Source organism: Sturnus vulgaris, chromosome 22, assembly GCF_052056855.1.
Source record: "Sturnus vulgaris isolate bStuVul1 chromosome 22, bStuVul1.hap1, whole genome shotgun sequence".
Taxonomy (NCBI): domain Eukaryota; kingdom Metazoa; phylum Chordata; class Aves; order Passeriformes; family Sturnidae; genus Sturnus; species Sturnus vulgaris.
In genome coordinates, this window is record NC_142264.1 from 10,941,755 (window position 1) to 10,957,674 (window position 15,920).

The following is a 15,920-nucleotide window of genomic DNA, read 5'->3' on the forward strand; positions in this document are numbered from 1 at the left end:
TCCCCTGGACCTGGCCACAGGGCGAGCAGCAGTCATGTCAGTCATGTCGCCCCGTGTCCAGAGGGCCAGACAGCAGTGCGACAGGGGAGTGAAGTGCTGGGATGTTTGTGCCTATGGAATAGTTCAGGCTTTCTGCTTTGGGGATGTGCTGGTCCATGGAGGAGAGCCACAAAGAGATTAGAGGGATGAAGCATTTCTCCTGAGGAAAGGTTGCAAAAGCCTGAAAGTTAAGCTTTTTCATCTGAGAAGGCTCCAGGGAGACCTTAGAGCCTCTTCCAGTGCCTAAGGAGGCTCCAAGAGAGCAGGGCAGGGGCTTTGGACAAGGGCCTGGAGTCACAGCACAAGAGTGAATGGCCTCAAGGGTTAGATAGCATAATAGGGAGAAATTGTTCCCTGCGAGGGTGGTGAGGCCCTGACACAGGGTGCCCAGAGAAGCTGTGGCTGCCCCATCCCTGGAAGTGTCCCAGGCCAGGTTAGACGGGGCTTAGAGCAACCTGGTTTAGTGGAATACATCCCTGCCCACGGGAAGGTGCGAAACAAGATGTTCTTTAAAGATCCCTTCCAACTCAGAGCCATCTGGGATTCTGATTCTCCAATTCAATGGTCCATGTGCCCAACCCTCATCTACACTGAGGCAGGGCAGTCAAAGGGTGTTTTTACATGGGTGAGTTTTGATGGCTCCTTGGGATATGACTGCAGCACAGACCTAGTACAGGCTCTGTCCCTCCAGTTGCCTGTTTCCACCCAGAGCATGACCCCATCTCCCAGGAGGAACAACCAGAGGTGGCCCAATGGCACAGCAGGAGGATGAGGTCACCTCTACCCATTGTCTGCACCCACTGCCACACAGGTGTCCCAAAAAGGGACACTTTGGGTCCAATGGAACCCACACAGTACATGTGGTCCTCCAGGGTGCTGGCCAAGACCTCAGCCCCTGCTGACAGCTGCTCTTCCAGAGCTGAATATCCACCATGTGCTGCTACCTCTTTGTGTAATGTGGGGGAGTTTAAGTCATGGTCCCCCTGGTACACAGCTGCAGAACAAAGCAGGGATTCTGGGGGCCTCGCTCTTCCCCATCACATCAGTCTCCCAGAGGGAGCATCTGCCTTCAATCAGATCTTGGAACAGAGCGGGGTGGCTCTGCCTTGGAGCAGGCAGAGGTGAGCACCCACACCAGGCTGGGATCACAGCCAGTCACTGGCCCTGGCAGAGATCTGATGGGACAGAAGCAGAGCCTGGATGCTGTGTTTGATCCCCTCCAGATGGGAAGTGTCCCCCAGAAATGAACCATGCTGGCTCAGGCACCACCATACCATGCAGTGGGGAGGACCCAGGGTCTTCTTCAGGTAATCACACCCTCACAGTTTGCTTGCCAGGGAGCTGCACTGACAACAGCAGGACAATAGGTACAGAGCAGGAGGGCTGCAGGGCCAGGGCAGCAGAGACTGTGGTGGCCCAGCAGTGCTGATCATATGGCAGGGAAGAAAAGCAAAAAAGACAGAATGTTGAGGTCAGGGCCCCAAGATGCAGCTGCTCCTGCTGGCATGTGGGATAATGGCTCTGCTGGGGCAACAGCCCTTCTCTAAATGGGAAGCTGGGCATGAAGCCCAGGCTCAGAGGGTATGTAAAGGCATGTAGCTGGGTAGGAGAAGAGAGAAACTATGAATAGATAAACCTGGGTGGCTGGATCCTTCCCAAACTGCATGGCTGAGGACACAGAGGATGAGATCCTGCATCCTTGGGCAGCCCAGGGGCCAGATACACCTCCAGAATGAACTCAGGAGAAGGCTCACTATGCTCAGTAGCACCCCCATGCAATGGCACCCACCATAAATGCCCAGGGACAGGCATGCTGACCCCACGGTGCTGCACCTGCTTGTTGCAACCTCCAGTGTGGAGGTGAGGTGGGTTGCCAGGAGCTGTCCCAGCTGGGGACAGCACAGCCCTGCTCCAGCTGTTCCCAGTGTAACCACAGCTTCACACAGTGGGTTCCAGCAGTTATCAGAGCCTTGGAAGTGCTACAGATCTATAGAAACCCAGTTCCAGCAGGCAAAAGCCTGAAGAGAATGAAAGGTGTTCAACCACACGTCCCATCATATACATCACTTACAGACCTGGCCCCAAACACAGGTCTCACAGCCCCTGAGCCAGCCCCCACAGTTAAGGGTGCCTAAGTGGACACAGAGCACAGGGGAGGGTCAGGCTCATCGGGGACCTAGAAACAGTGTGGCCAGTCCAGAGTGACAGCTGGAGATGAGCCCTGCAGTTCCCAGGGGAAACCTGGTCCCAGTGGGCCCTGGCACTGTCAGGTCTACCCTGCAACCTGCAGCAGTCTCACAGAAAGTAGGGTGGGGGCCAGTGGTGCTGGTCAGGGCTGGGACAACCCTCCTGGGTGGGGGCAGAGAGAGCTGCCCTGGCTCTGCATTGAGCAGCCTGGAGTGGGAACCATGACCCTCTTTTTCCTTTGGAAGCCCGCATGAGCTTCACACCCAAGCAAAGGCACAAAATGGGAACCAAGGGCAATTACCAACCCTCTCTAGTCCCAGTTGGAACTAGTGGCTGCCCTAAGCAGCACCTGGAAGAAGCCCATGGCAGAGGTCCCTCTGCCAGCATGCAGACTGGGGTCTCCCTCTTGGCTCTACTCCCTGCAGTAGAAGGCTCAGTCTCTGCAGGGTTCATCCCATAGCCCAGGAAAGGATGGTGCCCCAATCAGTGCAGAGCCTCAGGTTCACCCCACTTGAGTTGCCATCTCAGCACAGGGCAGAGGGACACGTGGCACACGTGCCACGCCACCGAGGTCCCTTGTGGCTGACCCTGTGGGAAGGAGTCACTGCAGAACACCAGCCACTGTTGCCACCTCTGTGGGGTAGCTCTGAGAAAGGGTACTTAAAAGCAAATAAGAGGTTGTGAATTGCACCAGCACTGCCTGAGCAGCGTGAGCCCCAAGCACAACTTCTGGAGGAGTAGACAGATGAGGCTAGAGCACATGGAAGGAGTGGAGGTGGCTTTAATACCCTGCCCCACAGCAGGGGGCGGGGGATCCCCAGTCCCTGGGAAATCCAGAGGTGATGGGAAGGGACATGGAAACATGTCCAGGTGCAGAGACCCCCGGGCTCTTTGTTTGCTCACCAGATTGCAGCTTCAGCTCCCCCTGCATTCTGAGAGACAGGACAGTCAGGGACTTCAGGGCTGGCAGCAGTAGATGGGCTGATTTAGGGAGAGAGACAGAAGGATAAATTAAATAGGTCACCTCACTTTATTATCCCTACAGACAGGTAACCCTCATAAAAAGGGTCAGTTCTAATTAAACCTCAGGCAAAACAGGCACCAGACACCAGAAGAGCATCACAAAAAGGATGGCAAGCACTGATGCCCAGGGGACAACTAACACTCAACTCCTTCAGACAGGGGACATAACTAGCCATAGCCTTGCTGCTCCTCCTCCACCATCTCCCTGGCACTCTGCTGATCCCCACTCCAGCTGCAGGCACATGGACAGAGTAGGGATTCATGCCTTGCAGTGAGCTTTAGCTCAGGATGAATCTCAAAGAGAACAGCTGGATGGGACAGAGAGTCCTGACAGATAAGAACAGAAGTGAGAACAGAATTGGCCTGCATGTGTCAGCTCAGGGCAGCACCAGCACCTTCGGCCCAGCACAGCACCACAGCATTATGCCTGGAGAGTCAGAGCATGAAACAAGCCCAGAGAAAAAGGTCCTGACCCTGGGGGCCAGGCTGCACTACAGGGGATCTCCAGTGAAAGTACCACGGATACCAAGTACCAAGCCACAACCAAATGTCATTCAGCTCAAGCATCATCACTGAGGTGGTGGGAAGCACGAGGAGTCCTGAGATATGCCATCTAATAGGACCCATCTTTGACCACCACCACCCCTCAAGAGACCTGCAGAGAAGTGCAGCTCACAGTCAGGATGTCGTCCCTGGCAAGTAGCCTCCACAACCACGTGAGGCAGAGCTGCCATTTCTCCACGTGCAGAAGTGCACAGTGCAGAGCCTATCAGCCTGTGCTCTGTCCCACACTCAGTTAAATACAAAACCAAGTTCTAAAGCCCCTCTGTGAGGTCAGGCTGATGTGAGCATCCTCAGGCTATGGAACATCATTACTCCTTTTACAGTCATCATGAAAAGAATCTAATCCTGGCAGACATCAGGAAGTATTTGCCAGGTCAAGACAAGTAACGTGTGAGGTGAGGTGTCTGCCTCAACTTGTCAAATGCCCAAAACAGCAGCTCAGAGGTGTAGGCTATCTTGGCTGGGTCTATGGCTCATTCCCTAGCTTACAGACATGTAAACAGCAACTATAGTACCACTAACACAAACATGACAGAGGAGCTGCCATGAGGACCACCAGTTTGGGCACTACAGGGCCAGTGTCTCTGGCAGGCAGAACATGGGCAGCAGAGAGGGGCCAGGCATGCCTCCTTGGATTTCCAATCTTGTCTTCCAACGGCAGGAGCCAGCATCCTCTAAGGGCCAGACTGGTCTGGAGATGCTGGCTGGAGTGCTGAAGATACATCACTTTTCCCCAAAAGCACCCAAAATCCAGCCTAAGTCAGCAAGGGCACAGCAGCTCAGCCGACACAGGCAGCATAGACAGCAGCCCTGTGTCCTGCATGCTGGGAGTCACAGGGCTGGGGACAGCATCCCTGCAGCCCATTTAGAGACAGGAAAGGAGCAGCTTGAGAGCAGCATGGCTGATAAGCCATCAGGAGGGCGAGGATGCTCCCCAAGAGGGGTCTTGGTTTCCAGCTGCCACCAGCAGCCCCAGACCTTGAGACAGAACACCTGGAGCAGTGGGTGTGATGAGTTTGGGGCAAAAGTCCCTTGAAACCCCCGAAGAAGTTTGGGGATGGGGCAGGGGAAGCATGTGCTAGATGAAGGTGGAGTCCAGCTGGCTCATCTCATGGTTGTTGTGGGCACGAGCCTCGAAGAGTTGCTTGATCAGGGCAGACTTCTCCTGCTCCAACTGGGTGATGCGCTCACTCTTGTCAGTCACCTCCTGCACAAGACAGGGGAGGAAAATGCTGGCAACTGGTGTGTTGAAGGTAACATTTCATAGAACCAAAGAATCACAGGCCTTGTGTGGGAGGACATTAAAGCCCATCTCATCCCAGCCCCTAACCACAGGCAGGAACACCTTCCTCTAGAGCTGGTTGCTCCAAGCCCTGTCCAATCTGTCCTTAAACATTTCCAGGGATGGGGCAGCTTCTTTGGGCACTCTGTACCAGGGCCTCACCACTCTCTCAGGAAACAATTTCTTCCCAATATTCCATCTCACCTTGCCCTCTTGCAGTGGGAAGCCATTCCCCCTTGTCCTGTCCCTCTAGGCCCTTTCCAAAGGACCTCTCCAGCTCTCACAGAGGCTCTTTAGGCACTAAAGGAAAGGGCTCTAATGTCTCCCTGGAGCCTTCTCCTCTCCAGGTAAACACCCCCAGCTGTCCCAGCCTGGCTCCAGAGCAGAAAGACTCAAGGCCCCTGAGCATCTTTGTCACGATGTGCTGGGACAGAAACCCTAGCAGTGAGCCTGGCCCTGGCAGACCATCTCTTCCCCCAGCTGCAGCCTCTGCACTCTCTTGTGGCCCCCGTTTGTCACAGTCTTTTCCCTCTGTCAGGAATGCCCCATCCCTGCCACTGACTCACTCAAACAGCTGGAGACAGCTGGGCACATCTGTGTGCCAGAAGGTCTCCACATGCAGCCCACATCCCCTCTTCTGGGATGGCCAAGTCTGGCCAAGCTGAAGGAACATATCCCACTGCCCGTCATTACTTCCCCAGCCCCATGCCATACCCTTCCTTTCCCAGCACCCCAAGGGCATCTCCTCCACCGCAATCTCTGCTCACCTTGGTGAGAAGCCGATTCTGCTCCTTCAGCATGTTGATGGCTTGCTGGGGGCCTGTGGAGGCTGGGGATGTCACAGGGACCAGCCTGCTCAGGGCCGAGGAGGGGTTTGCTGTCTGTAGTCAAGATGAAGGGATGAGACACTGAACCTCCTACCCTGTGGGTCTTCCCGCCCTTCTTCGAGGCGAGATGCTTCTATGGCACACCAAGAACTGAGAGAACCCCAGCAGAAGATTAAAATCCCAGCACAGGCCATCACAGGGTCTGCAGCCCAGCAGGCAGAATGGGGAAGCATTCCTGCCAGTGTGCCTGGCTCCTGCCCAGCAGGACAGTCAGCCCTGAAGTGGCTGACACAGCAGCTCAGAAGGTTGGGCTTCTTATTCCCTTGACAATGTCTGTACCTTTTTGGGGATCTTCTTTGGACCCCCAAATTCCTTAAGCATCCTCCAAGCCCACCTCAGGACCAGCTGTGCTGTCCTCTTGGCTGTCCTCCATCACCTTCCCAGAGTTGGGAGAAACCCTGCCAGCTCCAATATCAGCCCAGCCACCAACATGGGCGGGGGGGGGGGGACAGGATGAGTCCTAAGATCACACAAACAACCTCAAGCTGCTGATGTGCTGTTCTCACCTTGCCAGCAGTGGAAAGAAGGTCACCCAGGCAGCGGTTCACCTCCTGCAGCTTGGGGACCAGGCGCCCCAGGTGACTCTGGCCACCTTCAGGGAAATCCTGCAAGATGGCGAGGAAGAAAAGGCTGGAGGTTACCATGGGGTCAGCTCCAGGTCCAGCCATCTCCCAGCCCTGTTCTCCAAATCCACACACAGCCAGAAGAAGCCTCAGACTCACAGCACTGGTCCTCTTCTTCCCCAGGAGCCGCTGGTGCTCTTGCATGAGCTGGATGTGCTGCTGATACCACTCTCGAGCCCGGTCTATGAGCTCCAGACCCTGCAACAGGAAATCCTTCTCCTGTTCCAGCTCCTTCATGTACTTCAGCTGCAAGACAGAGCACAGGGATGTCACCCACTCCCCACCAAGGCTTTGTCAAGTCCCAGGAGTTTGTTTCTTCATGAGGTGTAGGGGAATGTGGATACAGGCAAGCCCCTTTCCTCAAGAAAAGCTGCAGAGGAGCAGGATAATGACTGCTGCCTGATGCTGCTTTGGAGGGGGATTTTTGGAAGATTTTTAGGAGAACAATCAAACTGTGTGAAGGACAGTTGGGTCACCTCTAGCCTCTTGCTCACTATTGCAGGTGCAGATTTCTTCACCTATTTACCCAAGGAGGCAGCAGGACCAGTGCCTGCACCTGCCCCCAGCTCCCTCTGGGGTGTGAATGTCAGCCTCAGAACAGACTCACTTGGATTTTGGTGAGCACTGAAGAGTCTAGCTCATTGTGGCTGGAAGTCAGGGAAAAGCTACAGCACTGTTTCCTCAGTTTGCCTCATCCCTGGAGGCACGTGAAGCTGAGCAGAGCATAGCACACCACACCTCTCTGTAGTGGATTTCTTGCTCACTTGCTCAGGTTCTAGCACCAGCATCACCTGGAGAGCAGTGGGAGCCTTGCTGTGCCTGGAGAGCTGCTATGAGGGTGCCCGGGGCCAAGTAGGATCCAGGGCTGCTGCAGAGCAGGGGACTTGGACCACATCCACGGGGGATACACGGTCCTCATTCCACTGTCACCTTCTGCTCCTACTGCCCCTTGGCACCATGCGGCCACCAGCAATCAGAGAGGTGGGGAGGGATGAGGGGACATTCCTGGGGAACAGAGCAACTGATGCAGTGACCCGTTCATCACGCTGAGCCCACGGCCCTTCTCCTCTTTTCAATACCAGGCTGCTCCCCCAGCTCCCAAGGGCATGGGGAGCTTCCTGCCTCACTGCCTCTGCCTTCTTTGCCACAACACAGCCTGGCTGTCAACCACAGCACAGCCTGGGCTCCATAGTCTTCTCCAGGCACCAGAGACTTTAGCCACCCAGAAAATGCTCCTCCTTTGGAGAGCATCAGGAGTGGTGCAGCTCAGAAGTGACCCCGAACAGAACCCTGTAGACAGGTGGCACCATACCAAGACCTTCTTCAGGCCATCAGCATTTCCACATCCACAATGGCCAGCCCCAAAGCCTCCCTACATCCCATACCTGCCGCCCATTACACTGGGGCTACTCTTGCTCCTGCTGTTCCTGGAAATGCTTTTTGCAACACAACAACCCTTCCTGCACCCTTTTCCAACGGCCCAAAGGGATGTACCCAGAGGAAGAAGTGCAGAGCCTTGGTGCTGTTGCTGAGGGGCATGAAGAAGGTGCTGTATGTGGCAAGGACTCCCACTCAGCTGGGGGTGCAGCCCACTGCTGCCTCCCCTGCCCTCCTCCCACAGGGCTTGCTGGCCAGCACAGAGACTGGAGGAAGAGGGAGCATCCCACAGAGCAGAGGGACACTACCAGCCCTGCCCGGGGTGGGAACAGGCAGCATCTCACCAGGATGAGACATGTAGGGCAGGAGAAAGACAAAATGCTGGACTTGGCTGGTGCTTGGTGATTGGTAAAGGGGAGGAGACAGAGCTGTGCCCTGGGCTGCCTAAAAATGACAGTGCCACCTCTCAGGGAAGGTCTCATCCCAGCCACCCCCGTGGCCATGGGGAAATCAGGCCAATAGATGAGGGACTAGCTGGAAAAACACCAGCTGAGTGAGTGGGCACCAGATAAGCCTCCACAGCTCTGCTCCCTGCTCAGGAGGAATCAGTCCTGGTGTACTTGGGGATGCAGGATGGACACCAGTGCTCCCATTCCCCAAGGGCTTTAGGTGAATTAGCCTAATGACAGAGTTCCTTGTCCTTTGGGAGCCCAGCATCGGGGCAGGGAGGGGTAAGGGAGGTGACAGTACCAAGATTCAGTCCTTGCTGGACTCAAACCTGTTCCAGCTGTCTCTGTAGGCTTGGAAATGGCACCAGTGCCTAAAGGCTGTGCTCAGGGTATCAGGGAAGGCTGAGACACACCCCTTCTCTGGGGTCAGAAGCACAGAAAGACAGTGCAGCACTTGGTGACATATAGGGAAAGAGGGAAGGAGGGGACATCCCTCCCACTGCCCACACGATAATTTGGGGGAATAGAGACCAGGGCAATACAAGCCCAGAGCAAGAGTACTTATGGCAGAGCTGGGGACAGATGGTGGCCACCACCCCTCTCACACAGCACCTTGAGCTTGGGACCTTGAGATGTACTCCAGCCCAGAGCTGCACACACAGGGAAGAGCCCTGCCAGGGAAGCAGAGACCTTCCTTTCCCTAAACAGCAACCCCCAACCCACAAAACCTCAAGAAGCAGAGCCCTCAATCCTAGACACACAGAGCTACATTTATCACTCCTTATCAGCACCTCCCAGCAGAGACCCCTCTCATGGATGCAAGCCCAGCAAACTACCTGCATGAGCATCCCCTCCCCAGGCTGGCATCAGGACATGTTGTGTCCTCCAAGGCCAGTGACAGTCTGGGCACCACTGGTAAGGCCTACTGGGCTGCAGGAGCAGGGTGACACGAGGGTGCAAGGAGTGAAAGTGCAGTGGTGACAATGCCACCAAGTACTCATTCTGCAGGCTTGGTCCTGGCTCTCTTCTCAGGACAATTTAGCTTGAGCCTGGGGGCAACATGCCCAGGCATGAGAGCGATGAGACCTGGGAGCAATGAAATCCCTTCACCTAGGCAATTTGATCCAAGCCTCTCAACTCAGCAGTGGAGAAAGGGGAGCATACCCCTCTATCCTGGGCTGCCTGGATAAATTCAATGTGGATTTCTCTGATTTGCTAGCACAAAGTCTGTCAGAAGCCAAGGGGATCTGCATGTTTGAGCCCTGATCTACATGGAACATCTGGGAGGGGACACAGCCTGGCCCCACTGCTTGCCAGCACAAAGCATACCTGACCCTTGCTGGGGTGCTCTTAAGGCCCAGATGGATGTGATGTTCCCATACCTTTACCATTGTCTTCCTCTTCCCAAGACCTTGCCCATGGGGAAGGCAGCCAGCACACTAACTTCATGGGCTGACCCCACACTGGGGGAAGGCATCCACCTCCTCCCTGTCTGGCACAATTCAGGCTGGAAAGCACCTTGGAAATAATGGCAGAACACCCATATACATCAACAGACCTTGATATCCAAAATATTAGGATTTTGCCTGATGTGCCACAGCTCACATGTGCAGGGTGGGCAGAGAGGAAGCCAAAGCCCAGAGATGGCATCAGCAGTGAGGGACCCCTGCAATCCACCTTCCCCTTCATGGGAGCCCACAACACTCCCTTACCATGCTGAAGTCCACGCCACTGGTGATGGTGTGTCTCCGGTGTTCTGCACGGCCTCTCTGATGCCTCCGAATGTCCCCAGCCCCTGGGTGGCCACTGTCTCCCTGGGACTGCCCAGCAGACTTTGCATCACCACCTGGAACAGAGGAAGGCATGAGGCCACAAGCTACTTTCAACAAAATTCTCCCTAGGGCCATTTCTGCGAGATGATCTGCAGGGTGGTCTTGCAAACAGGGAGAGACTGAGCAAACCACCAGCCTGAGTATCTGCTCCTGTTTTTGTCCAGGCAAGACAGGTGTCAGGAATGACTGACTCAGCTGTGCGACCTCAATGTCATCTTCTGTAGAGAGCAAGCAGCTTCCAGGAAAAGCTGATCCAGTCCCAGCTAGGCCAACTAAACCATTATTGATATTGCCTACCCTCATGTGTCGTCACGGGACACCTGGCTTCCATTCAGGTGGCACCAGCTCTGCCAGGAAACCAACTTCTCCTGAAGGCAGCTCCTGCCTAGTGATGGACTTGGCCATGTGGATATCCAGCCCAGACACTATGTCTGTGATATAACTATAAAGTAAATCAGGCTATAGATTTTCCAAAATGTTATCAAAACCCCAACATCCTATCCTGCAAAAGACTAATCTACTACAAAGACATGGTGCTGATGCAAATCCATGCATAACTATTTTTGAAGATTAAATTCATACTGGCAGGTCCCAGGCTGGATCAGGCACCACCTCCTGCCTGTAAGCCAGGGCAGGAATTCCGTGGGCGCCTGCAGTGAAGTCCATACAAGCCCCACACTGCCCACCCCCAGCAGCAACCCAGCCCTGCAGTCAGAGCCGAGCCAGCTCTGATCCACTGGTAGCTGAGCTGGTAGAGCAGCACCCTGACACCCCAGCGTCCCAAGCCACAGCATCAGGGCAGCCAGGGGTGCAGCCAGCACAGCCCCAGGCAAGTCAGGGCAGCAGCTCAGACTGCTCCTCCCTTCCTGCCTCAGTCGCCAGCCAAGTGCCCAGCACACCCTGTCTCGTGCCACCCCATCAGCCCCACAGCACGCCTGCTCCCTGCACACAGGTTTCCTCAAGAGTTCCTTTCCCAACCTGGCTTTTCAAGAAAAGCAGCAAGGAGCCGGCAAGTGATGGCAGGCAGCTGGGGAAAACGCCCTCTTCCCAGGACAGCTCCCCACGCGTCTGCCAGGCACCCCAACCCCTCGCACATCCTTCTACCAGAGCTGCCTGGCACAGATCTGGCACATTCCCTGCTGCAGGCACATGAAGGGCTGTGAGTGCCAGGACAGCATGTGTGGCACCACATGGTCTGGCACATTTCTTCCCTCTGCTCCACAAGTTTCCTGACCTGAACACATGGACATGACAGAGGAAGGACTATGAGGCACAAGAGGGCAGCCATGGCCACAGGAGCCACCCTTCATCTTGAAGGTACGAGGTGTGGGAACTCTGTACCAGGGCTGCCAGAGCTGCCATGGTCACACTCGTTCAGGGATAGGAAACAGGCTCAGGGGGCAGCAGTCAATGCGACACCTCAGTTTGTCACTTTGTGTCACGGGGGAAAGAAGCTACCATGCCATGAGAAAAATCCTCTTTCTGGTCCATCACAGTATCTCAGTCCACCTCCCAGCAAGTACTCTGACACAGACAGCTCTCTAGCACATCAGTGAACACAAAGTCTTTGATATCACCCATCCATATGCTTTGCCAGCTCACTTTGGTTTCATACACCCACATCTATCTAGGAGGAACCCAGCAGGACTGGTGTGACCAGACACATTGTCCTGGCAGACCTGCAGTATATCCTGCTCAAAAAGCTGAGGAACAGCCCCAAAACCAAGGATAGTCTCAACAGTCAGAATCCCAAGGTAAAGCCAGGAGCACTTCTGGTAGGAGCTGCAAGACAAAAACATTTTTGCTGCAGCTACCTAGAAGTGCTGGGTTGAGCTGAGCTACACCTCTGATGAACAGGAGCTCCGGGTCAACCAACCGAGTTCTGCACACCTGAGCTGACAAGGTAGTAGCTAAAACAGGAGCCCTGCTAATGTGCTGGGATAGTTCTTAGGGAAAGAACAGGATCAGATCACCAGAGGTGGAAGAGATCCTGCCATGAGATAATAGACAGGCTCCTTCCTCCCTCTGGGTCCTTCTTTGCCCAGGACAAGCAGACACCTCATGGTTGCTGTACACTTCTCCACAACTATTCTTGGCAATGGCCCAGACAAGCCCTTACAAACCATCCCCTCCCTCCTGCTAGTGCCAACAGCTCTCCACCTGCTAGAGCCAAGCTACCCGAGGAGCCAGTGCCCAGGGCCATGACACACTTCCTGGGCTCTTTCTGCTCTGTGCCTTGACACCTCCAGTCCCAGCTCCTAAGGGCACTACTGGGGTAAGGACCCTCAAGAGCAATGCACTCAGACACTACTGTGACAAGACACCAGGCATCTGAGGTAGGAACATCATTATGGCGACTTTCCTGCCTGTGACTTCTCCAGTATCTGCCTCATCATCCTAGTGTCCAGTGGGCGCTGTTGGCACCTCAGGGACCATGGAGTGCCAAGCAGCAGCTTGCAGACTGTACCAACACTGATGGGCTGAGCAGAAGCTGGAAGCTGACTTGAGCAGGGACCTCAGAAGCACTTCTGCCCACAAGCAGGTTAGTGTGGGAGAGTGGAGAGAATTGTCTCACTGGCTCACCGCACCCCTGGACATGCCAGGAGAACCACTGCCATTTTGCAATGGCAGAGACCTCTGCCATTTTGCCATGAGTCACATCCAAATCACCTCTCCCACATGTAGATGTCCCTCAGACCATAAAGCAGAGCTAGGGACGCACCCTGTGAACACTCTCTTCCCCCAAAACACAGGCAGAGAGCATTTCCTCCAACTCATTGCAGCTTATGAGCACTGATACATCATCTCAATGCACTTGGCTGGGGTCTTACAGAAGCCACCACATGCAGCTGGAGGCTCAGAGCAGCCTCACACCCAAATGATACAATCTTACTGTAGACAGGTCTCCCTGCAGCTCCCAGCACCCATCTCCACAGCAAGGATGGAGCCATATCCTGCCACGATACTGCCTAACTCCCTTGTAGCCAGCTGAGAACATCCACCTGTTCAACTGCACCCTGGGAAGCCACCTGTGGAGGGGCGCACTGGGCAGTTGTGCAGAGCTATAAGAGAGGAGTAACGAATTGTACCATTTTCTAAGCTACTGAATGAACCTGAAACTCAGGCCTCTGGCCAAAATACAGCCCTGCAGTGTGGGATGCTGGCAACAAGGGCTGGGGCACTAACCTGCCCACAGGCTCTGGACAGTTATAGAACATCACCCTATAAGAGAAAGATTCTCAGCAAGCAGAAAGCTGCTGTAGTCATCTGCTTGCTCGTTCCCAGGGCAGAGCTTTCAATCTGCTTTCTATTCACCAAGCAGGATTTTTTTCAGGTTTTTCCATATTTACACTCTTGATGAAAGAAAACTTAGTCTGCTTAATAATATTCCCTTAGATGAAGCTCCAGTGATTAGTCTGGAGGCAAAATAGAAAGCAGAGAACTTCAGTCACAGTTAAAAGTTTCTTCTCCACCCAGCAGAAGGGACTGGGAGGGAGTGGTTGGGAAGGAAAGACAAACCAGTCTGACCTTCCCAAGGTGGAGGAAGTCATTGCACTCAGGTGGTGCAATAACAAGTACCAGCTCTGCACACAGACTGTGTCTCCTCTGATCTCAAAGCACTTCACAAACCTAGATAAAGAATTATTACCTACCAGATAAGCCCAGAAGCCTGGTTTCCTTATAACATTTTCTACTGACTAGGAACAAATCAAAATGTCAGTGAAACAGTCTTCCTCATGCCAAGGTCAGTGCCTGAAGGGCTCTGGCAGAGCCAGCACAAGGAGGCCAGATCCCGAGGAAAGGGCAGAGTCCACAAGGATGTGCAGGTGAGCACTGTGGACAGAGCCTGGGATAGCAGAGCGCATCTCTGGTGCTGCTCTCCTATTTATTCATTGATTCTTTTTTTTTTTTTTTTTTTTTTTTTTGGGGGGGGGGGGGGGGGGGAATAGTGCCGTGGAATGATCCAAACTAAAAAGGCGGATCAGGTTTTGCATTTTTTATTTGTCCAAACCATGCATGACATCGTGAAGGAATCACCCCTGAGGGCCAGCCCAGCGCAGTGCCCAGAGCACACGGCCGCTCCGTGACCGCAACTTCACCCAGCGAAGCTGCTCGGTTTTGGGGGACCCCAGCCATTCTCCGAGACGCCCAGCTGTGCCACCCACCCCCCAGGGAAGGTCAGGACAGACTCTACGCCAGGGGACAAGCACGGACACGTTACGGCAAAGCCCTTAATTCCTCCTGTCAGCGCTATAAATAGCCCAGCGCGTCGCGAGGGGAACACAACCCTGGGCGGGCGGCGGCGCTGGGATATTCGCACCGGGACCGCAGTTCAGCGAAGCCAAATCAGGACTAACAGTAACTTCGGGCGAGTTTCACACCGGCCCTGCGGGAACCGCTGGCTCTGAGCCCAGAGCAGGACACAGGGGAGCGGGGTGAGCCGCGGGATCCCATTCCCACCTCCGAGCGCCAGTCCCCGGCCCCGGTGCTGCCATCACCCCGCGAGCCCGAAACCCCCAGCCCAGTCCCGCCACTCACCGCGGCCCCGGGGCTGGCCGTGCCCCGGTTCCCGCTGCCCGGTGCTCTTCCCCCGCCGCTCCTCGGAACAGCGAGGGCTTGGCGGCTTCTCCACGCTCCGCCGTCCGCCGCTGCCACCCTCCACCGGGGGCTCAGCCCCAGGCAGGGCCGCCCGCAGCCCCAGGACGAACCTCTCGAAGGTGAGGTAGCCGCTGGCCGGCGCCGCCTGCCGCAACCCCTCCATCACCCCGGCGGGCAGCTCCTGGGCTTCCGCTCCCCGCCAGCGCGATTCGATCTCCCGTAAGTGCACGTAACCCCGCCGCCGGTCATCCAGGATATCGAAAAGAGTCCGCAGGCTCTGCAGGAAAACCCGGGGAAGACCCTCGGTACCGGCCGGGAGCGAACGGTCACCGTGCTCCGGGGCCATCGCCACCGCTCTGAGCGTTACTCCAAGCCCTGCCCCCCTCGCCTATTGGCTGGCGGCAGGCAGTGCCGCGCTCCCATTGGCTGGCTGCGGCCAGGCTCTCCGGCTATTGGCTGAGAGGTAGAACGGCAATTTGAGTTGCATGCGGCGCCCGCCCCGCCCTGGGCCCGCGAGTCGCCGGCGTCCAACTCCTTTCGCGGGGGGAGCCCGACCCGCCTCTCCGGATCAAGGACCGCGACAAACGCCACGCCCGTCCTCCTTCTTCCCTTCGCTTTATATACTGAGCATGATGTAGTATGGTTCAGAGTATCTCTTGGGTCAGTTGGGTTCAGCTGTCCTGGTGGACTGAGAAGCAGAAAAGACTGTGGGTCTGTAAAAAGCACCACTCAGCAATAAGAAAAATATCTTCGTATTGTCAACACCATATTTTGGTGTCCGTATTTTCAGCACAAATCTAAAACCTATCCCCATAATAGCTACTGTGAAGAAAATTAATTCTAACCCAGCCAAAACCAGCATAATTTCCAAAGACTTCAGAGCTAATGTGATTAGTGAACAGCGACAAGGAAAATCCCAACTATGGCATTCATTCTTACTGCCACCTTTGCAAACACACCCAAGAATTGTCAGTCAATGCAGCATCCCTACCGGAGCAGGATGTAGAGCACCAGCACAGAGTCCTGTGTGGTGTACTTGTCTGGTGCCATGGGGGAAA

The 15,920-nt window shown here is 55.1% G+C and overlaps 1 protein-coding gene across 1 annotated transcript; it reads right to left on the bottom strand.

Moving 5' to 3' along the window:
• Positions 1-2,987: 2,987 nt before the first annotated feature.
• On the bottom strand, positions 2,988-15,241 carry SAPCD2 (suppressor APC domain containing 2). The gene is made up of 6 exons (XM_088177421.1): positions 14,803-15,241; positions 10,144-10,277; positions 6,705-6,851; positions 6,489-6,587; positions 5,863-5,976; positions 2,988-5,020 (listed from the first exon to the last, which is right to left on the bottom strand). Exons 1-6 carry the CDS (start codon positions 15,206-15,208, stop codon positions 4,892-4,894), a joined length of 1,029 nt encoding a protein of 342 aa, XP_088033547.1. The 5' UTR covers positions 15,209-15,241; the 3' UTR covers positions 2,988-4,891.
• Positions 15,242-15,920: the final 679 nt, after the last annotated feature.